At 48.6% G+C, this 22233-nt stretch overlaps 3 protein-coding genes across 3 annotated transcripts; 1 reads left to right on the forward strand and 2 right to left on the reverse strand.

The window, feature by feature from the left end:
* Positions 1–3044: 3044 nt before the first annotated feature.
* Positions 3045–4837, forward strand: PtA15_1A627 (uncharacterized protein; the record flags this gene model as incomplete). Its single annotated transcript, XM_053165674.1, has 3 exons — positions 3045–3324; positions 3407–4528; positions 4644–4837. The coding sequence occupies 3 exons, from the start codon at positions 3045–3047 to the stop codon at positions 4835–4837; spliced, it is 1596 nt and encodes a 531-aa protein (XP_053016842.1).
* An 802-nt stretch (positions 4838–5639) lies between these two features.
* PtA15_1A628 (uncharacterized protein) lies at positions 5640–14396 on the reverse strand (the record flags this gene model as incomplete). The annotated part of the gene is made up of 9 exons (XM_053165675.1): positions 5640–5921; positions 6023–6798; positions 12293–12650; positions 12738–12837; positions 12914–12990; positions 13085–13140; positions 13224–13285; positions 13351–13606; positions 13709–14396. The coding sequence occupies 9 exons, from the start codon at positions 14394–14396 to the stop codon at positions 5640–5642; spliced, it is 2655 nt and encodes an 884-aa protein (XP_053016843.1).
* A 255-nt stretch (positions 14397–14651) lies between these two features.
* PtA15_1A629 (uncharacterized protein) lies at positions 14652–16024 on the reverse strand (the record flags this gene model as incomplete). The annotated part of the gene is made up of 5 exons (XM_053165676.1): positions 14652–14986; positions 15159–15284; positions 15348–15507; positions 15754–15833; positions 15931–16024. 5 exons carry the CDS (start codon positions 16022–16024, stop codon positions 14652–14654), a joined length of 795 nt encoding a protein of 264 aa, XP_053016844.1.
* Positions 16025–22233: the final 6209 nt, after the last annotated feature.

A 22233-nucleotide genomic window follows, 5' to 3' on the forward strand; every position in this document is an offset into this window, starting at 1 on the left:
TCTGAACTCTGAGGTGAAAAGTCAACTCTGAAATGTCCACACACATCTCAGCATGCAGGGTCATACCGTTTGTCTTGTAGATTGATCATCTTCACACCTTTTTCCTGACTGTTTTGGGCGATTTTTCCCTCCAGGTAGCATACCTTCATCACACCTACCATTATGTCCGTGGCCATTGTGCAACAAAATGGGGTTGATTGCTCTTATCACATGGTAATTATTAGCACCAGGTGTAAGATAAGAATGATGCTCTTTTGACCTGCTGTATCCAGAACAATCAAAATCATCATCATTTTGTAGTAGCAAAAATGGTTTTCATATGTGTTGCAAATCACCAAAAAAGCTTGTGTTCCAGGAGTTTCAATCTGGGCACAAGTCAACTACGGTGGCAGCGGGGCAACAGGGATCAGCTCTGTATCCCCGGGTGTCCCCGGGGAGCGTGTTTTTTTTTGTCGCTATGTCCACCGTCATGTTCGGCCAAACATCAGGGTGGACATTGGCGAGTTGCTTGTTTACACGGGCTCGATGACCTTTGTTTTCTGGTCATTGAGCTGGGAAAGCCCCAACTCAATGAACAGTACACTAAATACTGTTCATTCAGCTTGGCTTTTCCGAGGTTGGTGGACAGTACAGACTGCTCACCAAGCTCAGACAGGCCCAGAACAATGACCAATAGGTGCTGGTCATTGGGCCAGGGCTTCTCCGACTGGATGGCCAACACAAATTGGCCATCGAGTTCAGAGAGGCCGCGCTTGACAGGCATCATGCCCTGGTCATCGATCTGCAGCCTCTCCGAGCTCAAATCCGATGACCAGTAGATACTGGTCATCCAGCGAGAAGCCCTGGCCCAATGACCAGCAAATGCTGGTCATCTAGTCAGCCTTTCTGAGCGCGGTAGGCAGCCTACACTGGCCACTCAGCTTGGAAAAGTGCAGCAGGATGGACAGTACATACTGTCCATCAAGCTGGGACTTTCCCCGCGCTGAGTACAGTACATACAGTCCTTAAAGCTGGGAGAGGCCCGGCTCAATGACCAACATGCAGTACTGGTCACTGCTCTGGGATTTTTCCAGCCTAGTGAACTGTGATCAAGTGGAGGGTGTCTCCACTCAATGGCCAGTAGAACCAGTCACCGAGTAAGGAACCCCCCCACTCAACAGCCAGTATACACACCAGTACTTGAGTGGAGAATCCCTCCACTCAATGACATTAAAAACCAGTCATCGAGTGGAGGACATCTCCACTTGGTGGCTGGTAATTTAGATATGGTCATTGAGTGGACACAACCTCCAATCAATGGTTGTCCAACAGTCATCAAGTGGAAAGAATCTCCACTCAATGACTTTACAACCCATTCATTGAGTGGAGGGGGTCTCAAATTGATTCCTGAAACACACCACTAAGTGTAGAATACCAGGGTGTACCAGGCATCAAGTGGGGGTACCCTCAACTCAATTACCAACATGTTCACCATGGAGTGGATCAAAGATCAGCCTGAGTTGAACATAAGGTCAACATATTTGAAGCCTAAATCCCACATGCTCACACATTTGACATCAGACAGTCTTCCCAAAGGAACATACGGTCTGGCACTCTCCAGGGAGTGCCACACTTTCCCCCCTGGTGATTGTTTGTAGGCAACCTTCAGTACTGGTCTCTTCATATGTGAACTCAGAATCAACTTATCCAGCCATCTTCAGCAGTACACCTCACAACTTGTGAGGTGTCCAAGGATATGAAGCTGGTTAGGTTTCAGTTGATGATAGAAGCAATACATAAATGGCAAGATTCACAAGTCCGTTCATCATCATGGAAGACAGATGCCAGACTTTTGGTGTCACAGGGCCGCCATGGGCCCGGCCTGGTGGCAGTAGGAGTTGGATGTGAGCTCTGGGACCAAAGCGCCACTGGCTTGTCTGGGTCATTGATCAGTCACACGCATGATACGGCCCGGGGCCGCCCATCCGGATGCTGATGTTGCGCAACGGTACCCAAAGCGTGCTGGGGACATCCCAACGGCACCACAGTTGGCAAGGTGCCGTGATGATGGTATGGGTGCCCCCCTAATGTTGGCGCAATTGCTGGGCAATCCCAAGGTCTCAGTGACGCATCCGTGGTGTTGACTGCATGTGGCTCGGATGTGGCCCACCACCTTTTCTCGATTTACCCCGCTGTGTAGGTGATGTAATCACTGATTAATTCAATGAAAAATACAAAATTCAACATAAAGCCTCCAAATTTTTTTAGGCAACCTGCAGTGCTGGACTCTCCAACTTTGAAATCAGATTCAACTGATTCAGCCATCTTCAGCACCATAATACCATTATATTGCTTTTGACCAATATGAAGCAATATAATAGTATTATGGTGCTGAAGATGGCTGGATAAGTTGATTCTGCGTTCACAGTTGAAGAGACCAGCACTGTAGGTTGCCTACCAAAGATTTGGAGGTTTTATGTTGATTTGTATTGAATTAATTGGTGATTATGTCACCTATATTTATCTTGGTGCCAAACGGGGGCTAAATAGAAGTAATAGGGGGGTTCACGTAAGGCTGCTTTTGCAAATCAGCCACCAAAACCAGCAGATGCAGCTTTTGAAAATCCTGAGAAAGCAAGAAGGTTTGGCTGGGCAGCTCCCCTTTGGAAGCAATCTGCAAGGACCTTACTCACAGGTGCATGAGCAGACGAAATCAGCATTGCTTTTTTTTGCAACGTGAACCCCCCTAATAATCATGATCAGTTTGTGGCAAGGAGTTATAGAAGTTTGAATATCTCTCCCACCAAAATTCAACATTGCTCACCAAAAAGGGGCAATAGCACGCAGGTCCCTCCTGCGGAGGGCTGTCGGAGGCTTGCTTTGCAAGAACGCCTGCAGCAGAAGGACTTCGTTAAGTTTGGGTGCTCGCCCAGGGGACCACCGGGGCATATCCTGCGGGACGGGGCTTCACGGCGCCAATTGGCGCTGGTCCGAGTGGGTGGGCACCCCGCGGCACCCCGTGGCTCCCACCCCTGTAAATACCTGCTTCATGTCGGCAAACCTCCATGGCCAAGCTAACCGATTTGCCAGCCGAACTAGTCCACAGGATAATAAGGCATATCCTCCGGCCTAACGCCAATCTCCAGACATACGAATGGGATTGCGTCCTCGTCGATCCCGATGACCATCATCTGCTGGACCACAACGAAATCGGAGCAGTCCAGCGAAAACTAAGACCTCATCACGAGTTGGAACATCGTGCGCATACTCTGCCTACTCTTCGGACGCATCAACGCAACCACCGAACCACACTCGCTTCACAACCAAAAGTTTCATGGCCCCAAGGTGAAGAATTTCGTGCTCCCATCTAGACTTGGATATATACGCTGACAATCGATGGAGCTCCTACTCTCTATCTCTCTATAAGGTCTTCCATCCAATCCTCTCTTGCCGCTCTCATTGGTCAACCGTACCTTCCAAACATATGCTCAGGAGATCCTCTTCAAAAACGTGTCGCTGCTGAGTATACGCCAGGCGAGCTTATTCCTTCCGGCGCTTACTCGTCCACACCCAAGTGTAGACCAGCGGAACACACATGAGGACGGCGATGCAGAAGAGGTCCGATCGTCTGCGATCGACCCTTATCCTTATCTTAGCAGACTGGCCCGACACGTTCGTACCTTACAGCTCAGATGCATCAGTCCCTATTCGATGCATAACGCGCTGCAGGGCGGCGGCCCTGTGCTTCGCGACATCATCTGGAGCTGCCCGTACCTCGAAAACATCACGATCAACACCATGTTGCCGATTGAGTGCACAGAGGCACTCCTGGACGCCCTCGCGAGTCAACGACTGATCAAGGAGTTTGTCATCATCAGCAACGGCAGGCGCGGATCTACGTTGCTCCGATGGAACATCCATGACTTGCTCGGTCGAGTATTCCCTCAATGGGACTTCCTCGAGACGATCGAATTGGACGAGCTCGAGGGTCGGTCGGAGATTGCGAAGAAGCAGATTCATACCGTCCCGAAGCCGAAGCTCACTTGCGCCCTCCGAACGATGATCTTACGCGGGCCTGAGGTAGACGAGGATGAGCTCTCGATGCTGGTGAACAGCTTTCGAGGCAGCATGCGGACTCTTGAAATCACCGGCCCGGTTTACACAATCGGCCGGGCCGGGATATGTCGGATCCTGAAAGAGTGCACGAATCCGGAGCTAGAATGCTTGAAACTTGACTGGCCTCACAACGAATATCCAATTCTATCCCCCCGGGATGGCATTGAGTCTGATGACCCAGTCACCAGCCCAGGCCTACTGGATATCGTCTTCAAATCGCCCTCCGCACTCAGGAAACTCAAGTCTTTGACGTTCACTGGCAACCTTGCAACGCCCAAGTTGTTTGAACGCTTGCCTGATTCAATCGTCAAACTTGCCTGGCAAAACTGCGACCTTTGTCCCACCGCGCTTGTTGAGGTACTCTCGAGCAGAAGAAAGGAGAAGAAACTGTTACCTAACCTCAAGTGTTGCTCAGTCCGAAGCCGTGACGGATGTCAGTATTCTTATAAACGTCAAATAAGAGTGCAATTCGAAACATTTCCAAAACAATAGGGGGATAATTGCTCATATTATACAACCTTATTTCTCACTTCGATGGGTTTTTGTAGGGGATATGGACGAGGAACTGGTGCGATCAGCGTTAAAAGCACGAGGGATATGCTTCCACATGGATCTTGATTCAGATTATGGTGACCCGATGTCAGAGGATGAGAGGAGGGAAGCAGCCGAAGAGATGGATCCACATCTGCTGAACCAATTCGACGAAAACGAATATGAAGATTTGGATTTCGATTACTACTGATCTTCTCCGCTCCATTTCCCTTCTCTTCTCACTCGCCCTTCTCCATCTCCCATTCAGTCCAGTCTCCTGCCAACTGCTCAATCGGCCGTGGTCCCCGCGGATTAAAGAGCAACAGTATCGTTTGTCGAGGATTGCAGCTGAAGTACCAAAATACAATAAGAAAATACCGCCAACTCAGTCATAACCTTTCAAATCATGATACCCAATCAAAACTTGAGTTATCTAGCTACCAACAATGTTTCATAACCTCTTCTTCAACCCACTTTTCTAATCGTTTTCAACAGGTCAGCAGCATATTTATTTTATTTCTCTTACGCTGAAGTTAAACCAAGAGCAATAATTGTTCTGTAACTTGAATGTTTTCAACACCTTCTGATCACCTGGATCAGCTTGTGTTTTCCATCCATGGTCCTTAACTTATGCCAATGTATGCATATTTCTGGACCCAAAATGCACAAGGTGGTCATTGTGAGATGTAAGCTTATCTGACTGCGGACAATTGGGCACTACTTCATGAGACAGATATGTAGCCTCAAAATCATATTAATACAGATAGAAAGACAGAGACAGACATGTCCAGCGGGTGTTGATGGATGCACGGAACATGATGAGGTTGGGTGGCATGAAATGATCTAAATAAGTAGTGCAAACAAAAAAAGGACACCGGAGGAGTCGTATATTTTTCTAGACAGTCCCAATCAACGAAGCGCGCAAGCAGACTGAATATAGCAAAGGAGGGTACACATCGAGAGGAGTGGATGAGGTAAAGGCAGGCTGAGAGGAGACAAGAGGGCTGAGGCCATTAATCACTCTCGTCAGACCCCGTCAGATCGATGATCTTAGACTTTTTATCATGATGCTCCTCGGAGTCAGAGCCAGTCAAATCGACTACATTGGGCTTTTTATCTTCATGTTGACCGCTCTTCTTCTGTTTTTTATCCTCACTCTTGATTCTTTTGCTGGTTTTGTTCTCCTCCCTCTTGGGTTTGTTTTCTGGTTCGGCCTTGGCGGCGGCTTCTGGGACCGTGGGTGCGATGATCCCTTCGGATTCCAAGATTGATTGCGGTTTGTATTTAAAAATAAACTGGATTCGGGGTTCAAACAACAAAGACATCAAAAGAGTTAGTTACAAAAATCAAGAGGAAAGCAAAGGCGGGCATGAAATGAATCAGATTCAAGACCGACTTCGAGGAACGGTTTTGGCTCAGCATTTTCAGCCTCCCAAATGATCGCTGGAGCTGGCTTGTGATCGATTGTTGGTTTGGCTAGACCGGCCGTAGTAGCAAGACAAGCTTTTTTAGAACGTTCGGAGAAGTTCATCTGATTCGTAGTTCGGATTTCATCAGGTTGATCGGCAAAAGATGCTGTTGATTGGGGGACGGCAACACATCTTGTGATATTGACCCGAATCGTACCAAGTGACTTGATCACATCCTCATCCTCACAAATCTTATCATCATCGTCCGAGGGTTGATGTTCATCTGGATCGACTAGATTAACCGCGGCAAATTGAAGTGGTTGATATAGACCTTCTCCGACTGAAACTCCACCAACAGTATAAGGAAAACCATGCGTTCTTGGGAGTACACAGTCACCTATATCGATCCCATCCAAGTAGAAGCGGACGAGATAGTCTTCTGGCACGAGTGATTGTGGACTGTTGTTTGTTGCCGACCGAGTCTTGCTGCTGGCGGGAGCTGGCTTGCGGAGGGACGAGGAGGTGGTTGGCTTGATGTTGAAGGAAATCTCGAACGGACTGGCGGCCTGGGATTCGATCGTCGCGGTTTCCTGGATGGCCCCCGTCGTCGGGTCGGTGCTTGTTTCGTGCTTGTATTCTTTGCAGGGAGTTGCCGTTCCAGCTGTTGGTCGGTCGATGAGATTGATGGTGCACCATGAGCCGGAGGCCGCGTTGGTCGGCATGATATCGAGAGTTCGTTGGATGATCTGAGCAAGTCCTCGAGCTAAGGAATAGATCCGGGAGGTCGGGTCGGGTAAGGTATGCCGACATGAGATCCGGTGTACCCGGTACGCGATGTCGGGTACACCGGGTCTTAAGATGTAGGTCTTATTCTCAGCTATTCTCAGATATTCTCATCATAAAGTATTCAAGTCGCTGGTGGCTGTTTGTTTTTTATTTCTGTCTAATAAGGTTCCGATCCGGACCCCGATGATCCGGTGATACCCGACCGGATACCGGGTCGGGTCGGGTCACGGGATGGGTCCAGAGATACCCGGTATCCGGTCGGGTATTTCTGTATAGGAGAGGGGCAGAGGAGAGACATTGTTCGCCTTCAATCCTCTGCTGCAACATGGCAGCGGAACCTCTCAAAAGAGAGGACTTTTTGACTACTTTGTTTGCAAAGACAACTGATATATGAAAGAAAAAAAGCTACAAAGTTGGTAATTTGATGTTATCGACATCGATGATGGCTTCAGCTAGCCAGTCTTTTAGACAGATCAGGGACTCAAGAGTTTCGACTTTCATCCGATTTCGTGTATAGTCCTGGATGTATCGACCGGCAGAGAAAGCTCTCTCGGTTGGAGCACTGGATGCAGGTACCAAGAGGTATGTTCGAGCCATTGTCGCAAGGGTTAGAAACTGTTCGGAGTGCGTTTTCCAGAAGACTAGAGGATCGCAAGATTCCTCTTCGCATTCAGAGCTCAGATAGTAATCGACCTCTTCATCCAGCGACGACATCTTTCGTTTCTTTTTTTTGAAAAGGCTAGACTTCAATGTGTTCTTAGGCGCTGTTTCGGAAGGTTCGTCTGTTATGTGGTCTTTGTTGTATCTGTTATTCATGTACTTCTCGGCTTCACTCCGAAAGTCGTCGATAATTGATTTCCTGCTGCGAGTCATCATTGCAAGGACTTCTGGAGAAAGGATGTCCATCTTGATGCGTGGGTCAAGCAAAGTTGAGCATATATAAACAGGTTTGTTGATTGCTGAATTGAAATATCCCTTCAGCTTGTCGAGCATATCTTGTGCGGCCGGAATCAGTCCCTGAGCGCCATATTTCTTAGAAGCCTATACGTTAGGAAAAGTTTGACAAGTACAATGATTATTAATACTGATACAAGCTTAGACAAGATTGAAAAGAGTCGTACCTCTGTAAGCTTTTCCATCAAACAAATGTATACCGGTGCTGCAAGGACCAAAGTTGGAGTTTTTTTGGGCAAGATCGTATCTGTTGCTTCTTCAAGAGGCTCCAAGAAATTACAGAGTAGCTTGACTTTATCCCATTCCCCTGGTGTAAGGTCGTACTTCTCACTCAAGTTGTGGGCTTCGCAAAATTCCGCAATACAAGCTCGAAGACTATATGCCCTCCTGAGCATGTGAAACGTCAAATTCCATCGGGTCGCTACATCATCAATCATCGATAATTTTTTCCCCATCAAGCGAATAGTGATGTCTAAGAATGCAGCTTTTTTTTGAGGGGAGCGCTTTAAGAAGGTTGTGAGGCTGCTGATTCGAGAAACAACGCTTTTGAATTCTATTGGATCTGCCACTGGTTCATCATTGAGGATGCTTGATAGTCCCTGCGGAACTTTGGGTGGTGGTGGTGGTGGTTGGGAGAGAGATTTTATTCCTGCTTGCGCGGCGAGGTTGATCACATGCGCCATACAACCAAGCATACAATTTTGACTATTGAACTGAATTTGAGTCGATATATAGGAGCTCATTGTGCTGTTGTTTGTCGCATTGTCGGCTGTGATACAGAATACCTTATTGGTAATGTCGAAAGACTTCAGCACCTCTATTAAGTGCTTTCCTAGATTAACTCCAGCGTGAGTTCCATCAACAATCTGAGCAGCTAAGACAATCGACCGAAGAGAAAAATTCTTGTCAATCCAGTGTGCTGTTACTCCTAGGATTGATTGGTTGCTAGGGGACGTCCAGGTGTCGCAGGTTAGGCTGATTTGGGACTTGATTCCGCGGAGCTGTTCGCAGAGGACTTGTTGTCCCTGTTGAAAGGTTAGCTGAATGAACGAAGCCAATGTGTCTGCAGTACAAATAAGATTTTTTGTTTCTGGGTTGCAGAGTCGAAGGAGCTCGCGAAATTCCTCGTCTTCAATAACAATATAAGGAATGTTACAGTTGATGAAAAAGCGGGCAACTGTGGCAGTCAAGGAGTTGCGGTTGAGTTTCGTTGGTAATTTCCCTTTTTTTCAAGAACTTTGTGATTGCACCGGTATCCGATTTTCCTTTGTGTATTTTATGGCAGCGGTCCAAGTGATTGATCATACTTTTGGTTGATCCCTTCCCGTCAACGGCAAGCTTTTTAAGGCATAAGTCTCTACCTCCGGGAGTCTTGTTGACCTGGCACACGTTGAAAGACGCATTGTTCGTGGTAGTCGTCTTGAAATATTGCCAAACCCAGCTTTTCTTGCCGGAAGCTTTGGGTTCAGCATCAACTGGCCGCGTTGTTGGTTTGTCTTCCGAGGCTGAATCGATCTCAATGGGTGCAGAGTCACTAGCGGCGCGTTTGGGGGCCATTTCTGGGTCGTGGAAGCAATGGTTGAGCGTTAATTCACGCAGAAGAGCTCAGATTCCCACCAAACACACCTCAGAGCCTCAAAATCACAATTTTTGGGGATATCCGCCGGGTACCCGGTGTCGGGTCCGGATACGCCGGGTTCGGATCTCGGGAAGGCAATACCCAAACCCGGGGCACCGGATTGGAACCTTACTGTCTAAGCCAGGGATATATGTATAAGCTATTATTGTGGGACAGAAGGTGAATATATGGATATGCAATCTGGAGGGAGAGAAAGGAGTGATGGTGAAGGGAAAGGGGAGGGAAAAGAGACTGGAGAAGATGGAATTTCAACTGCCCAATTGATTGTGCTTTGGCAAACTCCTACACAGCGGGGCAAATTGAGAAAAGGTGGTGCACCACATCCAGTCAACGCCACAGATGTGCCACTGAGACCTTGGGATTGCCCAGCAATTGTGCCAACATTAGGGGCACCCCCATACCATCATTGCGGCACCTTGCCGACCATGGCACCATTGGGATGTCCCCAGCACGCTTTGGGTACCGTTGCGCAACATCGGCGTCCGGATGGGCGGCCCCAGGCCGCATCATGCATGTGACCAATCAATGACCCATAGCGGCTGAGCGGTCCCCAACCTTGCGATATCCAGCAACCGGGACGCTCCAGCAGCGTGATCCTCACCCCCATGGGACGCCCAAGGGACAATTGGGGCGCGTCACTGTGGCCCCAATCCAATTTACGCAAGAGGTGCGTGACCAGATTGCGCAACGGGGACGCCTCAGGTGCGCCCCTGGGACATGTCAAGACTGAGCGGCACCGTTGCGGTCATTGAATTGCGGGGTCCCAGGGGTGCAACCCTATCACCCTTGGGGCACCCCATTGGCCCCGGTGTGTATTACAGAGTGTTCTTTGGCACACTCCTATTATGGGAAGGAGCAGATAGTCAAGCAGCAAGTCTTGAGCAGGGAAGATGAGCCACATAACCTTGGGAAGACTTGAGCTCCAGACCTGCTCCAAAGCAAGGGCCTGGGTTTAACCGTAACCCCAAAAGGGAGAACGGTCAGTGACCACTCCTCTAGACAATGCATATCAATCTGTCCCAGGTGTAAGAAGAAGCTTCAAGCTGACTTCTCCACTCCAAACAGCCACATCAGCATCTGGCGCAGAGCCAACTCAGATCACGCACAACAAGCACCCCGCAAGGTTAGCGTTTGTTGGCTGGGCCCCATGTAGTGGAGGTCCAACGGCTGATAGTATGTTCACATCTACATCACAAACCAACCTGAAGCAATTTTAGGCTGAACAGGCGCCAGCCTCAGAGGACAAATCACTCCGGCACAAACTGGAGGCAAGCTCGCCAACTGCAGAGCCCTAACAGATAAAGGTGGCTGATTCAGTAGCTTGTACATGCTCAGGATACAGCACAAACAGATCCCTATCCCAGTGCATTGCCAAACCATGAGGCACATCCATACAAAGCCAAATGTGAGAGTGATAGCGCCCAAGCCAAAACCGCATAACACAGAAGCTAAAGCTGACATGCTCGTCTGACATCTTGTAGCACTTTTTGCCATTGCTCACTTTCCACTCAAACAACAGCTGAACAACAGCTTCCAAATTTCTGTCTCTTTTCTCTCTTATAACCAGGAAGCGGACCACAACTCTCTCCTAGGTACTTCACATTCTTGGCTCAACTTAGTCACTAGATTAATAGTTACTAATAACAATATAATCATAGTTGTCCAACTTCCTTTTAAACCTTGCCCAAAGTCTTGTTTACATACTGTATGTTAGTGGTGGGTTACTCACGGGAAGATATGAATCCACTCAATGGAAGCTTACTGGGATAATCCGGTGGCTCTGAGTCGTAGATGGGGTTGAATCTGATCCAAAGAGTTTACACCCAGCGAATGATAAGTTTTTGAGACAGTCAGGCATGAGTTTCCAGGCAGTGATTTGTTGATATGAGGGAAACTGGATATTTGAAGTAGTGCTGTGTTGATGCATCTTCAAATAAAGAGGAATGAGTAAAAGATTTTTATTATTTTTGTCTCTTCTGAAAGTCTAAGGAACAATAGAGTTTGAGGAGTCCCCTTATGTATCAGGCTTCTTGAGTTTCACTAGATACAAACATATTGTTGGCCGAGAGGAATTGCTCCCGGTCAACGCGCTTGTACCCAGTGCTGGGTGGCCTCTTTGCTGGGAGGGATGTGTCCATGAGGCTGCAGGAATCACTATGGGCTTGGGCAGTCCATTGTCCATGCTGAGTGTCTGAGGACACCTGGAGGCACAGTGCTCAAAATTGAGCCAGCTGTGCCTTGTGGCTTAGCACCAGCCCATGCTGAGCTGTGCTGGAAGTCAGGTACTGATCAAAGTACTAGCATGGTAACTGCTTGTCAACTGACATCAGTTTCTCAAGTTTTTTTTTCATAGTGTATGTATAAACCAGTTGTCCGAGAGAGATTCATGGTATTGGAATCACACGCTCATCTACATATACATATATATCTGAGCTTGTACCAAAGAAAAAAGTTGACTGCATTAAGGGTTAAGAAACACTTATATGATCCACAAATATTTTGATCTTCTGACCGCCCAGAAAGACGAAGAGGATAAAACAAAGATGATTCTGAGATATGAGGAAGATAGGTCAAGGAGGAGGAGGAGCAGGGAAGTATGAGGATTGTGGGGGGGAAGAAGAGGGAGAGGCCTGGAGGAGGACAGGAGAGTCGGAGGGAATGGGGGATTGTGGGAGTTTATCTGAGGCTTGGTTGGGGTGGGGAAGCGGAGCAGATGGGGGGAGGTGTTGAGGGGGAACAAAGACGGGGGAAGCTGCAAGATGGAAGCTCTCGAGTGCCTGGTCGAGGGAGGGCAAATGGGCCGGGGTTAGCAGGGGGTCCGCCCGGGCAAGGGGTGTGGGTTGGCGGGCGGTATCGAAGGTGAGTTTGCGGAGCGGACTAGCGAGGTCGGGGGCGGTGCGTGTGCGGATGGAGGGGGCTCTGGGGCGGGGCGAGAAGGTGAGCGAGCTGAGCGGGGAGTCGACGAGCTGGTCGGTGTAGCTCGATGGCGACCCCGGCCGACTCGTCCCGCTCGGCGAGCTCCCCAACGACTCCGAGACGTCGTCGGTCACCTGGCTCGTCCGGCTCCGCCGCTTGCTCGCTCGGAACTTCCCGATCGCTTTGAACATCGTCGCTATCGTCTTCAGGCTCTTGAACGCATCCATGATCTCGCGCTCTGTTGGCGGCTGGATCGGCGTCAGGTCTGACGCTGGCATCGTCATCGGCTGCCTACCTTCCTCCGTCACCCACTTCGCTATCTATATATATAATAAAAACCCCATCCGTCAATGAGTGAGTCGCTTGAAAAAAAAAAAAACATTTTTTCAGGTCGGAGAAGAACTTGCCCGCAGCTCGTCCATCTGGATCCGTTGGTGGGGCGTCTTGGTCAGCAAGCTTCGCAGAAGCTCGACCAGCGAGCCGCTCAGATGACTCGGGAACTCAGGCCTACACACAAGCAAAATGAGTAAGCTGGAGGGACAAAAAACACACAAAAGAGGACGGGAGAGCCTGCTGTGCTGACGCGTCGTTCATGATCTTCTCGCACAGCACGATCTGGTTGTGCCCTTCGAACGGCAACTTCCCACACACTAAAGCGTACTTGTGTCCCCCCCATCCAATCCATCCATCAACAAAACAAAAAAACACACACACAGACACAGGGTGGGGATTTTCGGCGGTGGGTGGCACTCACCAGCGTGATGCCCATGGCCCAGATGTCGGCGATCCTTCCATGCACCCCTTCTCCAACTGAAAGAATCGGAATGCATAAGTTTTTTTTTTTTTTTTTTTTGCAAATAAATCAATCTTGTATGGGAACGGTGAGGACTTACTTCCCATGCATACTTCTGGGGCCAGGAACGCAGGCGACCCAGCCGACTTATGCATCATATCACTACACATGCCGGCGAAAGAAAAGTGAGTGGGTATGTATGGTGAGCAGGGGGTGGGCAGGCTGACTCTCCAGGCTTAGCGAAGGATTCGCTGACGCCGAAGTCGACGATCTTGCAGAGCGGGTCGGGGCGGAGAGCGGGGTTGTCGAAGTAGAGGATGTTGTCGGGCTTGATGTCGCGATGGATGACCTGGTTGAAGTGCAGATACTCGATGCCCAGGATCATCTGGCGGAACACGTTCCGTGCGCTTCCTTCTGAGAGCGGCGGTGTGCTCTCGTTGGGCTGGATCTGCATGACGGGGCCGTATGGACACAGTTCAAGCACTGATGACCATCCCCCAAGCCCCCGCCAAAAAAAAAAAAAAAAAAAAAATGAATTGAGATCAGCAATGTTGGGTGCTGGAGTGGATGGGTCGCCGAGCTGACCGAAGAAGAGACTGTCCTGGTCGGTGTCGATGACTTCGAGCAGGGAGACGATGTTCGGATGGGAGAGTTTCTTCATGATGGCCACTTCTTCCTTGACGAGCAGGATGCCCTCAGAGGATTCGGAGAGGAGTCGGGTGGGCTGCGTAGGCGACTGATTCGAGCTGGCGGAGCGGGACATGATCCTAGAGCGATGGTTGAGGATCCTAGCGCGCTTGCGCATGCGGGACTTGGAGTACTCCTTGATCGCATAGAGGGCCTTTCCGGGGGCAGCGTCGGGGCCGACGATGCTGGTATCCTGGGCGAGTTCGACGGAGCCGAAGGAGCCTCTGCCGATGGTCTTGAGGAGCAGATACTGGTTGAGTCTGCGCTGGCCGCTGTCGAGGCCGTCCTGGGAGAGCGAGGCATGGAGGGTCTGTCTGAAGGGGGGCGAGGGATGGGAGGGCGAGGGCGGGACGGGCAGGGGCGCTGGTGTGGCGGGTGCGTGGTGCAGACTGGGGCGCTTGAGCCGGCTGGGCAGCTTGGCCGACAGCTTGGGCAGGATCGCCGGGGGCGGGTTGGTCGCCGAGAGCTTGCGCGTCCTGGCTGCTGCCGGCGAGGTGCCCCGGCTCGTCGAGGGTGGGCAGGAGTAGGCGGTCAGCGACCGGCTCGAGGGCGCCGGGCTGGGCGAGCTGTTCGTGGTCGCGGTCATCTTTTGGGGGGGCCGCTGCCAGGCCGGCACCCGGATGTCTGCACGCCCGGCGATTATGTAAGCAGGAGGCAGCCCGATCGGCGATGACGCCCCCGGCCGGCCGAAAAGCCTCAGGTTGGCACAACTCTTAAGGAAGCCAGCCCTGGATGTATTCAGTGCTTCAGTGACTCATGCATCAGACTAGCTAATGTATGTATGCAGATGATCTCTTAGAGCAAACAACCATTTCGAATGAACAATACAAGAACGCAGATCCTACAAGTCATCGTCGATGAAATATAGGTCGACACTCTCAATAAAGAGTTGGATGGCCAACGCGAGCTGAGTGTGCCAGGTAGTAAGCCAGGCCTTGTAGTAGTTTTGGCCTGGAAAACCATCGGTGTCCGGAACCAGAGGAAGAAAATGAAGGCGTATCAGAGCTAAAGCAGCTTCAAAACACTCCGCGAGCCGTTTGGCCATCTCTCGGTGAGTGGAACTAGTGAAACCATAGATATCTTTGCCGAGGGCCACCGCCATGATGAGGCAGCGGAGATGAACAGCCACGACGGAGGCCAATTCGCCTAGCGATTTCAGCTGGTCGGAGCTCATTTCTGTGAACAAGGGGAGGCGTCTTTTGTTCATTCCTTGTTTTGATAGTTTTTTTGAAAAACAGTCTGGAGAGCTTCACGATTGGCATTGCGGATTTCGATATCTGGTCGCTCGGCGATTCCCCCGTATATATCCTATTTTCTTTGTTCGAATCCGCTGTCTCTCTCAACAGACGTTCCAGACACTCGTCGATGCGCCGCCTCGGGTCTGACCAGTGATGCTGGACAAGGTCAAACTCCGATCCCTCTAACCATCCGATCGCCAGCTCGATTGCCAATAAACAAGAGGACGTCATGTTCACTATCAATTTTCTGCAGTCAGATATTAAAAGTTCTCTGTATTTGGAGCTGCCGATTGGGTGACCTTTTGTTGAGCATTGCATGCGTTGAATGAGCGCCACTCCAGCGATGGAAATCCCGTTAACTGGGCCACAGACCTCTTTGATCCGATAGCGCAGGCCAACTAACCGAAAGAATTTGAATTCTTGGAGATGCTGGTCATTCTTGGTGGCTCCCGAAAATGGCTGTGGATCGTGAGAGGCCCAATCAAGCGTATGATTGATTTGACTCAAAGTCTCATCGAGGGCGGATTGGATCTCTAAGATGAGCTTGAGATGCAAACCTGGATCGTTTGCCAGCCGATTTGGGTCTAATGATCGTGCAAGATTGGTGATCTGGTGTCTGAGTTGCGGGAGAAGATTCGAGTGTAGGGTTCTCAAGAGATTGTTGATCATGTCGGCTTGCTCGTCGGAACACGGCTTTCCCTGGACAGACCTGAGGAACGGATCTGGATTGACGGTTGGATCGCGCATGTGTTTCTCGAGACCGTTGAGCCCGTCGACGACCAAATCTAGTGGAGAGGGGTTTGCGTGCCACTCCAGTCAGCGAACATGTTTACCACACCGCAATATTCAGGATGAAAAGGAAAGCTGCACTCTATAACATACCACCCAGAGGCCAATGTTGCTCGTTTCTCGAGGATCCCATGTCTTCAGGTGCCTGGGGCGCGTCGGACCCTGTGCTGGTGCTTGACTCGGCCATGGTGTATGCGTGCCACACCATCCGCAGCTTCAAAGTTCAGAGCATCCACATCCGGTGCTCGCAGAGGGACTTGGGAGCATCTCCACCGGGGTGTCAAAAAAGACGACCCCCACCGCAGTCGCCATCTGCGTCCTGACTTAACTACACCACAGGAGCAGGTCAACGTCCTGTCGACACTCCGCCTTCGCGTCCCCCAAACGTTGCTTCCCCCCACAGCGGGCAACGTTCTGACGCGGTCAGAAATTACCACAAAGGGATTGGTTGGCATGGTTTTGGTGGTCACAACAGCATCCCGGCAAAGAGGGGCGGGCGCGGCGCCGTTGTTGGACCAACAAGGGTTCTGCACCTTTGTTTACCAATCACAGCAACGTTAAGTTGTTGCCTTTCCCTCTGCGCTCTAGATCAATCGCATGGCTTCAGCTAATGACCTACAGACGCCGGGGAAAGCGTCAGGATAACCCAGGTATCCCAAGAACGGCTGGGTTGTGTCCTCTCAACGCCAAGTCTTCCTTCAAGGGGACTTTGACGTCCTCGCAACCCCAGATGCCGCAACCACCGCGGTCAGCAAGGATGTCAATGAAAAAATGCTGTCTAAAAAGCGTCCTACAGCCAACAAGACAACCTTAATGTTGCATGGTGGTCCTAGCCGTTGCTAGGACACGTGATTCCTGCAACTGTTTTGGGAACATCCTGACTTCTCTTGATCACTCCTGTGGTGTAAGCCTCCCAGGACTGTGAGAGTGCACCCCAATGCAAAGCATATCCCATTCCCAATGGGTGGCTTATGGGTTATTGGCATTCTTCTGGGTGTGAGCTTCAGGAAAATTGTGGCTTTTGGCCAACTTTATTAATCAAATTACATTACACAGTGCAACTGCACACTCATTGTGAGTCCTGGATCTTTTTTCCTGGGCTATCAAAGTGTTGCAAGACTGTCTGTTTTTCTTCAGAATTGCTGTACATCAAACCTTTTTGTTGTTTGGTTCATCAACAAAATACTTCCGCACTCATGATTTGCAAGTTTGTTGGGAAGATTGAGGGCCTTCAGGAGGAGACTGACTTGACTGAGGGTTATCTTCTGGATCAGACTGTTTCTTTGACATCATATTGCCTGTATCTTTGTGGGGAAAGTCCATTGGACGGCCTAGCCCAAAATCACCAAGAAGTAGTTTCTATGCAGTGTGACAGCTGGTCCCGGCGGGAAGTACCCAATATCCGGCGGATAGGGCCTGGGAGTAGGTAATTATATACCCCACCTTGGGTATACCCGCAGGGCACTAACAAGTGTAAGATTTGATAAAACTGAAGATATATTTCTTATTGTAAGTAAAATAATAATAAATACAATATATAGTATAATTGAGTTCTAGATCTAAAGCTATTTTACCTGAAGGCAGTAGTTTAATCTACACACAAATATCAATCCAATGCGCTGTCTTTTTAGACTTTTATAGATAAATTATATCTGTTCTAGAAAAGATAAGATCAATAGATTGATTCAATTAGTTTATGTTTCAACAGCTTTAAAGATGTCTTTTGAGAAAGAAGAACAATATTACTTGAGAGTAATTGTTCCTAGTTTTGTTTCTTAAAGATTATCTTTGTCGATGATCGACAAGCTGATACGGTTGATAAGACTCGTAGGGCTATTTGTTAGAAAGAGAACAAAGTCAGTTCTCTGTTCTGTTTGTATTGATCCAATCAAAGTGTCACACTACTCACGATAAGATAGTGAGCGGTTGAATTCTTCGATGGTCTGGTTTGGGTTGAACTTCAACGAGTTCTGATCTGTAGAGGGAAGGAAAGAGGTTAACTTTCCGACCGGCTGAGTTTGTGAAGTGAGGAGTAAACTCACGACAAGCTTGACGATTGATGATTGTTGGGGTTTTGCGCAAGATGGTTACTTGCGTAACTGCTTGTCACAAGAGTGCAAGACTTCTTGTGAGTGGAGTCATCTGATTGACCTGTCACAGGTTTAGAACATAATGAATAAGCTTATTCATTATGAGCCTTTTGTGGTGAGTGTACAAAAGTACTACTCACCGGGGTACTCCTCTTATGAGGGCTGTCTGTATTCCAACAACAAGGGATGGCCTCCATGCCTTGGGTATTGGGCCCAGCCCTAGTTAAATCCCAATTTCCTCTCAAGTTTTCTAGTAGAGAGCAGTCAATCTCCTGCTTTTGGGTAAAAACCTTCCCTTAAACAAGTTGTATACATAAAATAAGATCAAACTATCTAACAAGAAATAAATGTTAGATCTTTGTTTTCTTTCATTAACAAGTTATGAGACAATCCATGTAGAAATAACTGATAAAGGCAGACACACTGACTCTACATCTGAAAGAAAAAGCAATAACCAGTAAACCAATCTGGGTAAATTTCTGAATGAGGGCATTCATGATGTAGCTCTTGCCACATCTTGGGGGAGTCAATGAATTGCGGGTGCGGGATACAGCCAAAAGGTGTGGACCTACTCTGAGGGAAGAATAGAGCTTGAGAGGGATTTGGTGCTTGAAGGGCTGCTTCTCAGGGTAACAAGTAAAGGATATAAGAGTATGGACTCTTAACAACAATGGGTTGCTACATTACGCTACATTATCTAGATCTCCCAGTAGCGTAATGATTTGAATGTCTGCCCCGCTAAATTACCGCTAACCGTAGCGGGGAATTTTCACCGTAAGCCGTAGTGTAATGTCAGGGGTCATTTTTACCCCTGAAAACCAGATAGTGTAGCATTTATTGACCTAAGGAAGCGCATTGAAAGCTTGGAGGTTGCTGAAGGCCTTCAATTGCTTCAGCACTGCTTCAGACTAGCAAAGGATCAAAAAAAAAAAAAAAACAGCACCAAACACTAGTGATACCAATGTTTGAGAAATCACAAAGCCACACCCTCAGCCCAGCTCACCCATGGGTCGCTTGACATCACTTATGAACCACCAGCCAACACCAAAAGCAAATGAGATCAAGGCCTACTTGAAAGCAGAACTACCATTCAGCCCCAAGGATTTAGATTGCAAAAGCACTCCATTGACGTGGTGGAAGGTATGTCCCTTTCCCCAAAAATTCAGATTATATCAAAGAATGTCACTAACTCAGCAACTTTTCCAAACAGGCCAACCAGAAAACCTACCCCACGCTGGCCATCTTGGCCCGTTCATACTTGGGAGAAACTGGAAGCTCCTGTGCTGTTGAGAGAATATTATCTGCAGCTTCAGATGTATGTAGCAGCAACCAAGGCAGGCTGCTACCTTCAACAATGTCTCACTGTGTCTCAAGCCTTATGTGGCTTCGGGAGGACCTCCCTCTGACAGGGGATTTCACCAAGGCTGGGAAGTTTTTGAAGGCAATGCTGCCATCCAAAAAGAAATGAATTTACATTCTGTAATGTAATGCAAAAAAACCCCTTCCAATAGCGTAGTTTTGATGAAAAATATTTAAAATTATGCACAGGTAATGTAGTGCACAAAAACTATGTGTAAGTGCGTGTAAGTTAGCGGTAGCAACCTTAAACTTGCTACTTTACCATTACGCTACAGCTACAGGTAGCGTAGTCACCTATTGTTGCTCTTAAGGAAAGATGTGGCTATGGAGATTCTTGAGGTGTGTCTTAAAGGTTATTTACTTGTCTACTAATCTAATCTAATAGTTGTATACTGAATATCAAGCTTGTCCAATCTGATTTATTGGCACAAGCAAGGCTAATAAATGGTGACCAGTTGTCTGAATTTATGGGTAAGGATCCCATGGGGAACAAAAGTTAGGGCCAAAGAGGGCAGACTATATAAAAAAATATTATGGGACTGAGTTGTGGTTGGAAAAAAGATGAAACAGTGAAAATTCACAATCAAGAGGCTGAGGCTGAAACTTTTATGGGGATGGAAAGTTCTGGAAAGAGGCTGGAATGTGGAGAGAAAATGGAACATCAGAAGAAAGAGATTACATATCACATGAGGGACTGAAAAAGGAAGGGCTGAAACCAAAGGGGACAAGGGGTAACCAAGCTGGGATATCTATGTTTATTACATTTGTGGATAATTCCTGAATTGGGTTGTTATGCTGGATTGGGAGGAATTCCAGTGTTTTTCCTAATATCCTGGCTCTGTCTGATGGGTGAATTCATCCCAATTGTGACTAGCTGGGTGCTTGAGGGATATTGATTTGGTGTAGGTGGGTATCCAGAAGCAACAGTGCAAAAATTGCAATACATGTATTGCATAGGCTATACATTGTATTGTATTTTCATCCAGATACATACAGGTATAATATATTTACTTTGTATTGGTCTCACCAAACCATTTCTATGATACATATGAACATTTTCTTGGCAAAAATTATGATACAAACACATGTATTTTTCAATTTTTCAAGTACAATACAGTCAGGTACAATTACATGTGTTTTAATTGTTGCACTGTTGCTGGAAGGTGGGGAAAAAGGGGAAAGAGGAAATGGGGCCTGTCCTTGGGTGTGAGTTGTCCTCCAGAGGAGGTCATATTGAGGGGAAAAGCTTTGATTTTAACTGTGAAAAAAAACTCAAGAAAGTGCTGTCAGTTGACATGCAGCATACCTGAGTTCATTCCTAGTTGAGACCAGGCCCATATAAATGAATACCAGGGTGGTACACCCTGGAAAGTTTGGAATTTCCTCAGGTTAAGTCCATAGTGCAAAATGCACTAGACTGAGGTACAGGAAGCTTGGTCTGAGGTGCACAGACTCAGTCCTGAGGCAAATGCTCAGCTGCCCCTGACTCATCCAAAGTCCCTTGCATTGGAGGTCATGGGTACATGCTTGACCTCCCCATCCCTCCAGGCAACGATGCATCTATTACGCTAAATGTAATTAGTGCCGCTAAAACTAAATTGTAACGCTTGTCGCTAATAATCTGGGGCTGTAATTTTTAGCGTAATACCAACCCGCTAAAAACCGCTAACGCTAAATTACAGCTAAATTACAGCTAATTAGCGGCTCGCTACGCTAAATTAGCTGTAATTCGTAGCAAAAATTGCACTTTTTTGCCCAATCTGAGTTAGCTGTAATTGTAATAGTCTGCCTGCTACAATTTAGTTTAGCGTAGCGGCGCTAAAAAACCGCTAAATTAGGGTATTACACGCTAACCGTAGCGTAATAGATGCATCGTTGCTCCAGGTCAACAAGAGTAGGCGCCCTTGTTGACAAAGAGGAATCCCACCCGGTCAAAAGCTATATACAAAGACTTTGACCAGGAGGAATCCCTCCTGGTCGATAACATTACCGGGAGGAGTTCCCGGCCGACTGCCATACACAGCAGTCAACAACTGCCATACACAGCAGCCGACTGGGAGGAGTCCCTCCCGGTTGACTGCCATACACAGCAGTCCACCGGGAGGAGCCCCTCCTGGTTGACTGCCATACACAGCAGTCCACCGGGAGGAGCCCCTCCCGGTTGACTGCCATATACAGCAGTTGACTGGGAGGAATCCCTCCCAGTCAATAACATTACTGGGAGGAGTCCCTCCTGGTTGACTGCCATATCAAGCAGTTGACTGGGAGGAGTCCCTCCTGGTCAACTGCCATATCGAGCAGTCGACTGGGAGGAGTCCCTCCTGGTTGACTGCCATATCAAGCAGTCAACTGGGAGGAGTCCCTCCCGGTTGACTGCCATATTGAGCAGTTGACTGGGAGGAGTCCTTGACTGCTGTGTATGGAAGTTGACCGGGAGGGACTCCTCCCAGTCAACTGCTGTGTATGGCAGTCAACCGGGAGGGACTCCTCCCAGTTGGCTGCTCAATGTGGCAGTCGACCGGGAGGGACTCCTCCCGGTGGACTGCTGTGTATGGCAGTTGACTGGGAGGGACTCCTCCTGGTGGACTGCTGTGTATGGCAGTCAACCGCGAGGGACTTCTCCCAGTTGACTGCTTGATATGGCAGTTGACCAGGAGGGACTCCTCCCAGTCTACTGCTCAATATGGCAGCCGAACGGGAGGGACTCCTCCCAGTAATGTTATCAAACAGGAGGGATTCCTCCAGGTCAAAGTCGTTGTATAGCAGTGGTCAACAAGGAGTATACACCCTTGTTGATGATCAATGAGCACCAGTACTGTGCAGGTGTTGAGGCAGATGGCCCGGGAAACTAGGCAGATGCAAAGACTGTGTGCCAAGTCCAACACTGAACTACAGTCTTAAACCATACTCACTATCTTCTTTTGATGCTGAGCTACTCCATGATATA

Source organism: Puccinia triticina, chromosome 1A, assembly GCF_026914185.1.
Source record: "Puccinia triticina chromosome 1A, complete sequence".
Classification (NCBI taxonomy): Eukaryota; Fungi; Basidiomycota; class Pucciniomycetes; order Pucciniales; family Pucciniaceae; genus Puccinia; species Puccinia triticina.